Consider the following 12,149-nt stretch of genomic DNA (forward strand, 5'->3'; position numbering starts at 1 on the left):
TTTGAACGAAATGTTATAGGGTTTCCTGCCTGAGCAGGGAGTTGGACTAAATGACCTCCAAGGACCCTTCCAACTTTATTATTATTATTATTATTATTATTATTATTATTATTATTATTATTATTATTATTATTATTATTATTATTGAGGATTTTTTAGTATGATACACAGGGAAGGTAGATTTTGGAGCAGTGAAGGTCTTTTTTTATATCTGTAATAATTTAAGATTTCTGCACAATATATTTGGAATGCCCTAAATAACACCCTTTCTCTCTCTCTCTTTCTCTTATAGAATCCACAGTGAGAACCTTTACTCCGTTTTATTTCCTAGTAGAACCAGTGGACACTCTGTCAGTTAGAGCTTCTTCTGTTATACTGAACTGTTCAGCATATTGTGAATCACCTCCAAAAATTGAATGGAGAAAGGATGGGACTTTCTTGAACTTGGTATCCGATGACCGCCGGCAGTTATTACCAGATGGATCTTTGTTAATCAACAGCGTTGTCCATTCCAAGCACAATAAACCTGATGAAGGCCATTACCAGTGTGTGGCAACGGTGGAGAATCTTGGCACCATTGTAAGCAGGACAGCTAAGCTTACAGTTGCAGGTGAAAACCTTGTTTGGATATCTATTGCCTACATTTTCCAAATCTGAGGTTAACATTTCTGCAGAAATAAATATAGATTGTGTACTACAGGAGAAACAGGCGGAGAAGGCAGTCGTCCAAAAAAGCAATGTCTATTTTAAAAAGGGGCAGTCCCCAGAGACCACTTCTTGCTTTGAAGCATTAGGGCAGTGTTTCTCAACCTTGGCAACTTTTAAGATGTGTGGACCTCAACTCCCAGAATTCCCCAGCCAGCATGGAAAATGGCTGACTGGGACATTCTGGGAGTTGAAGTCGATATAACTTTTAAGTTGTCATGGTTGTGAAACACTGCTTTAGAGGGTTAACTTTAGGAGAGGTTTTAGTGATAATCTTAGATTTATAGTAAATTGTGTAGGGCAGGGGTAGGCAACCTCGGCTCTTTTATGACTCATGGACTTCAACTCCCAGAATTCCTGAGTCAGCATAGCTGACTCAGGAATTCTGGGAGTTGAAGTCCATGAGTCATAAAAGAGCCGAAGTTGCCTACCCCTGGTGTAGGGGTTGCCTCCTAGTCATAAATCAAGTCCAGTCACCTGGTGACTCAACTTACAACTATTACAACTTATAGTCAAAATTGTGGGCTCAGTTGTAGTCATAAGTCAAGGTCTATGTCTGGTTTATATTATATATCATTTTGATTTATTCATATTGAGGTTAGTTACAGGTACACATTAAATAGCTAAATAACCTAGTATAATTCCTGACTCCGCCATTTCCTCCCCACTCTATGGAGGTCATTTCCTATTTTTTTTTAAAAAAATATTAAAGTGAAATAGAGAACAATGAGAGGTTGGGTGAGCATTGCCTCAGACTTTTCCACATGAAGCAGCTATGGTGTTTTTCCTCCTCAGGGGTTTTCCTGCCTGATATCATTACAGAATGCCTTATGTTTGAGTGTATTGCACAGCCATTTCCCAACCACCTCTAGTAAAATAATACTTTGTTACTGACAAGATGGAAGTATGGTCTCCGGCCCTTCTGATAGCCAAGATTCTCATTTAATTTGGGAGATGATCTGTCTCATGAGATCATTGTTACTGTCCTCTGATTTTTTCAAGCTGTCAGGAAATCAAAAGCCTACTTTTTATAATAGAGAGTGAAAGTAATGAACCTTCATGTTATTACTTTCCTCATTACTTTGTGAGCTTTGACATCTTCCAGTCAAACAAACATTTCTCAGTCAAATAATTTGGGAATTTTAGAAGCTGCTAATTTGCCAGCTTCAGATTAAACAGTCAGAATATGTTTTTAATTGAACATATTGCTTTTCAGCAAATTTGTGCAGCCCAAATTATTTTTATAGTACATTACATATCTCGAAAGAATTATTAGCCATGAACTGTTTTAAGGCATTAAAAAAACTTTTTCTATCTAGGTGAATTGTTACTTTGATTACCATTTGCAATTATAGTTTCCTCTTTCATTTCTCAATGTTTAGAAAAGAGTATAGCATTAGTATGGTTGGTTGCAGATTTGACATTTTTATCCACCTATCAAATCTTTCCCAGGGACCTGGGATAGGCAGATGTTGGTGTTAAAGGTATCATCACAGGATATATAAGCTGTTGCAAATAAAACTGCTTTTTGCAGTTGACTGATGGTGATCTTGTCAATGCTGTTGGTGTTCAAATGGTGCTCCAGATGTTTCAGGATTGCATCCAAGGTGCCTATGACTATTGGTGCTATCTTTGCTTTCTTTTGCCACAGTCATTCTACCTCTGTTTGCAGGTCTTTGTATTTTTTGATTTCCTCCAGTTCTTTCTTTTCTATTCTGCTGCCTCCAGGTATTGCAACATCTACTGTCAGATTTCTTTGTCTTTTTTTATCAATAACTAGCTGTACCCAGCCACGCGTTGCTGTGGCTCAGTCTGGTTAAATGGAAAAGAAGTGTGTTGCTTTTACGTCCAACAGATGGCGCTGTTTTTCAAAAAAAGCATGTTTTTACCTGTCACAGGTGTGACATCTATATAATAGTAGGTATATAGAAACACGCCCGTATTCGAATGCAACGTTGTGTCAACATTTCAAAGCAATCGGTGAAGAACTTTCGGAGATTTAAGATTTTGAACAAACGAACATTTACATTTTTATTTATATAGATTTTTTATTTGGGATTTATGTGGCAGCTGCTTGTCAGTTTGAATTCTAAAGTTCCAAAGCACTTTCAGCTTCTTCATTTTCTATGATTGTCTCTTTTGTGGTCCCACCAGTTCTTGCTTGCAGACAAATGGTATTCCTTGCAGATCTCCCAATGTACCATTGTTGCTACTTTGTTATTGGTGCTGCTTGTAATCAGTCTGTGTGATCTTTTGGCAGCAATTAACTAGGTGGCCCACACTTTCCTTCTTTGAAGCAGCGGCATTTGCCATCTGTTGCTCTTTTATCAATGTTGACTTTATGTACATTTGTTCTTGTGCAGCCAGAATTAAGCCCCTCTGTCTCTTTCCTTAACTTTCCTACTCTTAGCCATTGGAGATATTGTTATTTATTTATTTATTTATTTATTTATTTATTTATAGTTTTTTCATATTTAGGCTATAAAGATTTTTTTTCCAGCATGATTGATTCTAGACCATTCATCTAAATGTTTGCATTTTTATAATACTAGAAGTAAAAATGTGGTATATTATAATAAGCTTTCCAAGGGATACTACTATAATAACTATTGGATGGCAGCTATGCAAATTCAATATTTTATGCTGTTGCCGTTTATGGACTCACCCGCGGAATAAATACTTGTGTTGTACTTCTGTTAGTGACTTTTTTTTTTGTCCCTTTGAGTCAATGTTGATTCCTGGCTACTTCCTGTTCTACTCTCTGCAGTTTTCTTGGTAGGATTTTGGAGAAATGTTTGCCATTGCTTGCTTCCCAGGGCTGAGAGAGAGAGAGACTGGCCCAAGATTATTCTTTTATATTTTATCACAGCTTTTCTTCTTATGTTTTTCTTTTTAGTTCATGAATTTTTTCGCTGTACTTAACTATTCATCTGACATGCTACTTTGTCCCTTCTGATTTTAATCTATGGTTCCAATTAGGCTCTAATTTAATTAAATATATGACATGGAGCAGCTGTATGATATCAGTTTCTACTCTCTCATTATTGGTTATGGCATTCAAAAGTAATTTCTCAGAGGTAAACTAGAATCTTTAATAACAGAAGAACTTGCATTCCTAATGTTCACAAGACACCTGGACAATGAATTTATGAATCTTTTTTTTGCATAAAAATATTAGCTTAAAATACTGTTTTAATTTCTCAGGGCAAAAGAAAAGATATAGGAATGTATTTTTGTTTGTTTACTTGTTTGGGCTTTTTTTCATTTTTCTTTTTTTGTCCTTTAGGGCTTCCAAGATTCATTACCCAGCCAGAGTCTGCCTCTGTCCATAGAGGAAACCCCATAGTTCTTAACTGTGAAGTTAATGCTGATCTAGCACCATTTGTCAGGTGGGAGTTGAATCATCAGCCCCTCTTTCTGGATGATCGTGTACTCAGATTGCCAAGTGGAACTTTAATTGTCAGCAATGCTACAGATGAGGACGCCGGAACATACTGTTGTGTTATTGAAATTGGTGGCTCTCCCAAATACAGTGACGAAGCAGAGATTAAAGTTCTTCCAGGTACAGGCACGTGTGCTGAGGTTTTTTCCTCTCCTAGTTCTTTCTTGCGCGTCACGAGTAATGGGTGTCAGAAATTCTAAAAACTTGGCATTCAAACTTGCTAATTTGAAATGGATGCTTCTCTGGGACCTCTAAAAGTCCTTATAAAAGTTTATTCTAAAGCAAGGGCGTCCAATCTTGGCAACTTTAAGACCTGTGGACTTCATACTGGCTGGGGAATAAAGTTGCCAAGATTGGACACCTCTGTTCTAAAGGTTTCAATTTTCTTGCCAGGAGGTTTCTTGAATATTAACAAAACTTATTATACACCTGTTTGTGCAAGACAGATGTAGTTTTAGACACTATGGCAGTGATGGCGAACCTTTTAGAGACCGAGTGCCCAAACTGCAACCCCAAACCCACTTATGCATTGTTGGGTGCCGGGTGGGCGTGGCCCATTGGGTGGGCCTGGCTGCGGTGGTAAAGGCAGACTGGGTGGGACTAAAAAGTTCAATCAATCAATTCCAACTTTGCAAGATCTTTTTTCTCCCGCGAGAAATTGAAATTGACTGATTGAACCCTTTTTTTTTGTACACGGCGGCGGAGACCTGAAGCGAAAAGGTTTTATAAAACCCAGCTGAAGGCCTAGGACTGGGGCGATGGCGCGCGTGCCCACAGAGAGGGCTCTGAGTGCCGCCTCTGGCACCCATGCCATAGGTTTGCCACCATTGCACTAAGATAAGGCCAGTATTTATGCCAGTTTCAAGTACATTTGTCTAATTCTAATTTGCTGTGAAATATTTAATTGGAAACAAGTGAACTACTAGTTAGAACATTACATTGCCATCACTTTTCATTTAATGTAACCTGCTATTTCCTGATGATATTATTTGCAGAATCTGACATTTCTTCAGACTTGCTCTTCCTGAAACAGCCCTTTTCCCTTACCAAGGTGATTGGGCAGAGCGCAGTTTTACCGTGTGTTGCTGCGGGCATTCCTGTCCCTCTAATCCGATGGACAAGAAACGAAGAAGAGCTTGTTACCGAAAAGTGAGTTTTTAATTCTGATGTTCCCTGTGGAAGTCACAGAAATCGTTGCTGTTGGGAGATAACTGGAGAGCAGACAGAGCCAGCAACTACTATCCCGTTTCATGGAAACGGCTAAAAAGAGGGACCTGACAACCCTAAAAATGTTGATGAAAGAGGATCAAACTTGGGTCTTAAGAGTTAAGAAAGCATTGAAGTGACAACAGTAGGGCTGCCCGCCTTATTTAAAAAATGCGTCATCCTAGATTAGGAAAGGGCACAGCTCCGTTAGGGAGCAACTGTCAGGTCCTGGATGAATGGCCATGCTGATCAGGCAACATAATTTCATTGTTACTGTGTGTCTGTGTGCTCACAGTAAAAAATGACAATAAAGGTTATTTTATCTTGATACTTATTTCATATTCTGTCATGATCCATGCAACCAAATGCCTTGTTGTGCTATAAATCTATCTAGCTTTCCAATCTCTAAGCCATACAGTATTTGATGACACAACTATATATACTTTGGAAATATTCCTCCCCCCCCACTTTTTCCCCCCTTGGTATTCAGGCTGTTGTATGTTATCATAGCTCAGTGCTTTTTAGTTTTGTTCATTGGAGCTTTTGTTTTAATTATTGTTTTTGTGCCAGTTATTAACTCTTTAAACATTCCTAAGCCTTGGATAGTTGCTATGGCAATGTTGACTTATATCACCTGTAATAATTAGCGCAGATTTTCAACCGGAATATTTTCAGTTGAAAATGGTTTGAGAGAAAGAACATTAAAAATAGATATTCGGGCTTCCGAAGAATGTTGTAAATGTTTGTATTGTTTAAAAACTCCAAATCCTTCACACTTCGAAAAACAAAAAATCACTCCAGCAATGTGTCTTGTTTTATACAGTTCTCACAAATTTCTATTCCTGTCTGGGGGAACTCTGAAGATAAATGTTATCAGCGAAGATGATTCAGGAACATATACTTGCATCGCAGATAATGGGAATGAAACTATTGAAGCTCCAGCTGATCTTACTGTGCAGGGTATATATATATATTTATATATATGGATATATATACTTTTTTTAAAAAAAATCCGTGCTAATATAGCTGAGGCAGTTGAACTCTAAAAAAAAAACACCATTGTTTTGTTTAGAAGCAAAATAAATGTAGTTATGATTACTGATCCCAGGTATCTGGAGAGCAGTATGACTGAAGCAAGAGTATTATTGTAGCTTAGCAGTGGAATAATAAATCTTTTGCAAATTAAATTTATAACATTTCTATACACAGTTGGGAAAGAGCTCAGCCTAAACCCCTGGAAAGATTCCACCTTGAAAACAGTGCTAGGTAGACAGATAAACAGATGGTCTACGGTGGATAAAGATGCTCCATTTATTACTTTGCAAATACACAGCTGACATTGCTATCTTGTGGCTTGAAGATAACAAGAACTTTTTAATCCCAAGAGTGTACTGTATTCTTCAATAGAGACACACATTTTTTTATATAGTAAGGTAGATTATCTGGATAAATGTACACAAAGACTGTGTAGTACATATATAGGTGGATAATATTATCCACCTGTATACTGTATGTACTAAACATCAGTCCTGACTTCTGATGTCTGCATGGACTTTTCGTGGAAACACTTTTAGAAATGGTTTGCCAGTTGCTTCCTTCTTAGGGATAAAAGGGAATTGCTTGCCAAAGTCACCCAGCTGGCATTGCACCTAAACCAGGACTACAACTCCCAGTCTCCTGGTGTCTAGCCTGCTCCTGACACCAAACTCGCTCTCAAACAACTTTCGACCTCTGTAAATTTCCAACTTTCAATTTTAGGGTTCTGTGCTAAAAGGTACATTAAAGAAGAGGAAATTGATCTGATCTCACTTACCAGATTTCCCCCGTATAAATGATCAGAAGGCAGTTTTCTCTTTTATCACTGTAATTCAGGAAGTAACAGTGGAGACAGACAGAGGAAGACAAGGTTATAAGTTCACTTTTCAGCTGGGAATGTCAGCCACTGTATTTAGCTCTGCAGGAGATTCCTGAAAATGGTATGACGCAAATTCCATTGGTTTTTGAGTTTCCTGGCCTGTCAGTGTCAAACATTATCATTAAAAAATTCTATCAAGTGGAGTTTCTTTTTCTTCTTTTTAAGTGAAGATTTAAAATGAACATTTGAAAAACGTAAATGAACTGATAGGGCCTTCAGATTATTCCTGCAGACAGGGTCTATAAGCTGATTCAAAGAATATCTCAGTGCTAAAAAATGGGATTGATTCCATGTAGTGTGTGTGAACTTAGAACATTCCTATTGCTCTCATTCATTGAATGAAATAAAGCAAAAGCCTTTATAATCACCTTTAAGTGGTTCCTCTGCCTTTTTGTTTGACACCTGGGAAATCTTAAGATTGTCTAGTACACGGGTGTCAAACTTGCCACGTCATATGACATGTCGCGACGTATCGCAACTTTTTTCACATTGCTGGAGCTGGGGCGGGTGCAGCCTCCGTATAATGCAGCCGGCTCTGGTGGCAGAATTATTTTCAAAAGCATCCTTGCCATGTTACAAATTGTTCTCGGCTTTAAATGAGAGTTACAAGATGGAAATATTGACAGATACATACCCAAAGTAACATTGTTTATCAACAGTCTTCTTGTTTTAATTCTTTACAGACATCATTTAGAAATAATGAGAATTGCTTTGTTTTTAATTTTATGAAGAGGTATTATGAAACTTAAAACCAAGATAGTGATTCATTTTTTGTGAAAAATGGTTTCTTCAGTAAGAGCTTCCCATCAAATCCCTTGGGACCAAAATATATCCCTGAGTAGTTGATATGGATATACATAAAGTATCTGTGGTAGTGTTGTTGATACTCAAGAGAATTGTATTTGATAGCTTTTAGATTTCAACTAGGATGTCTTAAAAACTGATTTATAATATATTAACAAAGCTTTATGCCAGCTGTTGTTTTTGATAGCTTGCCAGTTTTAAAAGATTATATCCTGGCAATAGTGTATTTGCTTTTCCAGTTTTAAATTCTACAACAATGGGCAATTTTGTGTTTCTCTTCTGGCACTTATCTGAAATCATTGATCTTAAAATTAAAAGTGAAGGGGATGTTTTGTAAAATATCTTCTTTTGGCTCTGGAATGGCAAATTATTAGCAAGTTATGAAAGGTAATGGGACCTGTAGAAACTAAAGGCAGATGTATTGATGCACATTACTGTGTACAGTTCCAACAGTACAATTCTAAACATTCATGGTTAGAATATATTTCAGATCCATTTATTTGAATCGGGTCTGGTGTTGCTGACTAAAACATCATACCGGTAGATGCGGCTCACTTATTTCATACAAAACAAAATTATTCCCTTTGCCAACTCAGAAAAGGTCATTTGTGGGTGACGTTTGAGCATGTGCTTGAACTTAGACACTCAGAATTGTATTACACTCATTAAAGCAGGACATTTGGTCTTGACCTGCGGATAGATATAAAAAATATTGCCGAAAGCTTTAACTGAGATTTCATAAGATAGTTGCCAATGACAGGAAATATGAAAGTAAGCTTTAAAGTTCACCTTTGCTTCTCATAAATTGGATTTTGTTTGTTTAAAATATAATTTGATATTTTTTTTAAAAAAAAAAAAATCTCCCACAGGTTATCCTTAGTAAAATTGTATTGTTTAATTATTTGTTTTTTTTTACCAATAACCATTCATTTTTGGAAAGTCTCTTAGAATAAAGTTAGATATCTTTGAAATATAAATGAAAGATATCATCTTGTCCAATTAAGCAATTTTTTTTGTTTGATCAATAATTAGTAATTGACCTTTCTCTCACTTTGAAGTGCCTCCCACGTTTCTGAAGCAGCCCACTAATATTTATGCACACGAATCCATGGATATTGTGTTTGAATGTGATGTGAGTGGAAAGCCAACTCCAGTGGTCAAATGGGTAAAGAATGGAGATGTGGTCATCCCTAGTGACTACTTTAAAATTGTAGTAAGTACATATTTAATAAGGCATTTGGTCTGGTTTAATTGTCACAAGCTCAAGCTTAAAAGAATGCCAAATGGTTTGGATCACTAACATATTTCCCTAAAAAGTGTAAATATAAAACTCTTTCCCTTCAAATAGCACAGTCACAACAGTTTGCACCTAGATAATTGGAAGAGCTTTTTGCGTCACATGACTGTTTCTTCCTCATCTTTAAGCTGAACATATTTCCAGGTATACAGTTGATACGAACCGCATCCTAGAGCTAAGACACTAAAAAAATGTACCAGTTCAGTTTTAGATTATTTTCCAAAGAGTACTGTCATTAGATTCATGTTTCATTTGAAGGCATGGGGAGTACAATTCTAAGGAGCAAATTTTTTCCCCATCTGTCCCCTCATTATAGTCAAGCTTAAAATCCTCAATGGTAGTAAAATGGCAGAAAAGAAAAGCTAACAACTAGAAGTTTATGACAGCAAAACTAGAGAAAAGAGAAGATCAATCTATCTTTAGATAAAGTATAGCAACTGCTTCAGCCGGAATGTTGGAAGACATGGGCCAACCTGCTATCTGTGGATAGCCTAGGAAAGAATGCAATCAAGTTGTTAGTGTTGAAACAAAAAATGGTGTTACAGTTCAGTTGCTTTATGGACATTGAACTGAAAGGCAGCCCTGCCTTGCCCTTTGCCTGCAAAATGTCTTTTCCCAGCCTTGCTGATAGGGCAGAACAGCTAGAGGTTGAGCCACCAAAGGGAGATCACCGTAAGGCAGCAGGAATTCTTGCAGATTGGGCAATACACAAATGACAGAAGTAAATAAATAACAAAGCACTTGTTAAATTACTTCTGTCAGCATTGAATGGTATAAATAGCGGGAGTGAGAAATAAAATAAGGACAAGTCAGAATGATAAGGCTGGAAAGATAGTTGTGAATATACATAACTCTCTCTCTCTCTATCTCTCCCTCCCTCCCTCTCTCTTCCTCTCTCCCCCTCTCTCTCATTTTTATAGCTTTTATTTCCAAAATCCTGAACAGTGACTAGAGTACGTTATAATGAATGCTGTACATCTTTGTTTTCTTTTGTTTTCTTAAAGAATGAGCACAACCTACAGGTTTTGGGTTTGGTGAAATCAGATGAAGGTTTTTATCAGTGTATTGCGGAAAATGATGTGGGAAATATACAGTCTGGAGCCCAGCTGATAATACTGGATCATGGTAAGAAAGTAGAGTCATACATTGTTAAAATATAGGGCAGAATATTGAGCTATATTTTCCTCCCCATGGGGCACTGTTCACCCATGGATAGATTGCTCCTGCCTATAATTTTTGTTTTTCTCAGGTACTGCCTGAACAATTCACTGCACTTTTCTTGGTAAGATTTTTCAGAAGTGGTTTGCCATTGCCTCTTTCCTAGGGCTGAGAGAAAGTGACTGGCCCACGATTACCCAGTTGCCTTTGACTGGAACTCGTGGTCTCCGTCTACAATTAACACATGCCTTTTTAGTGTTCTATTCTTATAAAGACTTTTAAAATCAATACTTTGTCCTATCAATATGAAATTGATACCAGTATCAGAAAAAAATGAAATCTACCTCATACTATCAATTTAAGGAGATCCGTTGGTAATGTGTTTTTACTATTGGAGGTAATATTCCATTCTTGCAACTATTTACAACATAACCCTGAGGCTAAGTTTGTTGAAAAAGCTATAGGGGTCTGATACAAACTATGATATGAACCGTATTATGATTTAGCATGATATGTGAAGCCTGAGTGTTCAGAATTGATTTTGACGCTATGATTTTGAAGATTTCACAGCTCTCAAAAAGATAAATGTGTCTGTGAGACTGCTAGTTTGTAAAGACATTATTGTTTGCTGTTCGTCTTTCCAAGTTCTAATAGAGCATGTTAGAGCATGTTAAATCCCTCATTGGATTTTAACCTCTAAGTGAAAGGCCTGAGCATGTTGTATTACTGGACAGGTGCAAAATATTTTCCTTGTGTTCCTCTTACACTAACAATTGACTTCGCTATCTTATCTAAAATACAGCATCGCTTTTGGTTGGGCTGGCAGGAAATGTTGCTTTCCTTTTTAAATGTTCTTTGTTGATATATTGATGGTGACACACCTTTGTATTATTTGGGCATGATAGTAAAGAATGAAATGACTTCCTTTAAAACAAAATATTTCCCAAATAGAGGAGGGTTGTTTTCATTGTACTTTTATGATTTCCTTTAAATGTTTGCACTGGAAAAAAGAGATCAGATAAAACATCCTAGTCAAAATACTATAGTAATGCTAATGCATTTGTCAGGGAGCTCAACAGATATACTTTTAGTAACTTCAAACATCAGAAAACAAATCAACCGTCCAAAGTTTTAAATAATTAAAATATCCTCATATTGTCCACCGCCATTCAAGAATTACAATTAGAACAGGTAGCGTTGGAATGTCTGTGTTGCAGTTGATCAAAACAAATTTGCAGTCTGAAACCATAATATCCAATCTTTTTTGAATTGGCAATTTCCATACACTTCCCATTGCTTTACAGCCAAGTTGTGTATACATCACAGAAATGCCTCATTGATATAGTATTTCAACTTCTCTACAGTAATATTCAGTATAAGTGTTACTATTCATCTCTTTAATTTTTTCCATCTTTTTTTTTTCACTTTCAATTGTCTCTTCCTCTCTCCCCCCTTCCCTTGTTTTAGAATTCATCTTTTATTCATCATTATGCCAAACCATTTTATATACTCTCCACATCTGTCAAGGCACTTGAGTTGCCTCTGAAATTTATTCCAATGCATAAATAATACTGTATCAAATAATGATTGCCTCCAGTTAATATTGAAAAATGACACTGCTT

The 12,149-nt window shown here is 36.8% G+C and overlaps 1 protein-coding gene across 1 annotated transcript in view; it reads left to right on the top strand.

The window, feature by feature from the left end:
- Window positions 1–276: 276 nt before the first annotated feature.
- The window catches only part of NEO1 (neogenin 1), a gene marked incomplete at its 5' end in the record, with an annotated part of 36,030 nt that continues 24,157 nt past the window's right edge, over window positions 277–12,149 (top strand). Inside the window, 6 exons of the mRNA XM_015823366.1 lie at window positions 277–610; window positions 3,992–4,267; window positions 5,143–5,296; window positions 6,177–6,313; window positions 9,131–9,285; window positions 10,374–10,494. Coding sequence (XP_015678852.1) covers window positions 277–610; window positions 3,992–4,267; window positions 5,143–5,296; window positions 6,177–6,313; window positions 9,131–9,285; window positions 10,374–10,494 — 1,177 coding nt within the window. The remainder of the gene's footprint in view (window positions 611–3,991; window positions 4,268–5,142; window positions 5,297–6,176; window positions 6,314–9,130; window positions 9,286–10,373; window positions 10,495–12,149) is intronic.

The sequence above is a fragment of the Protobothrops mucrosquamatus genome, unplaced genomic scaffold (genome assembly GCF_001527695.2).
Source record: "Protobothrops mucrosquamatus isolate PMUCROS unplaced genomic scaffold, P.Mucros_1.0 scaffold1849, whole genome shotgun sequence".
Classification (NCBI taxonomy): Eukaryota; Metazoa; Chordata; class Lepidosauria; order Squamata; family Viperidae; genus Protobothrops; species Protobothrops mucrosquamatus.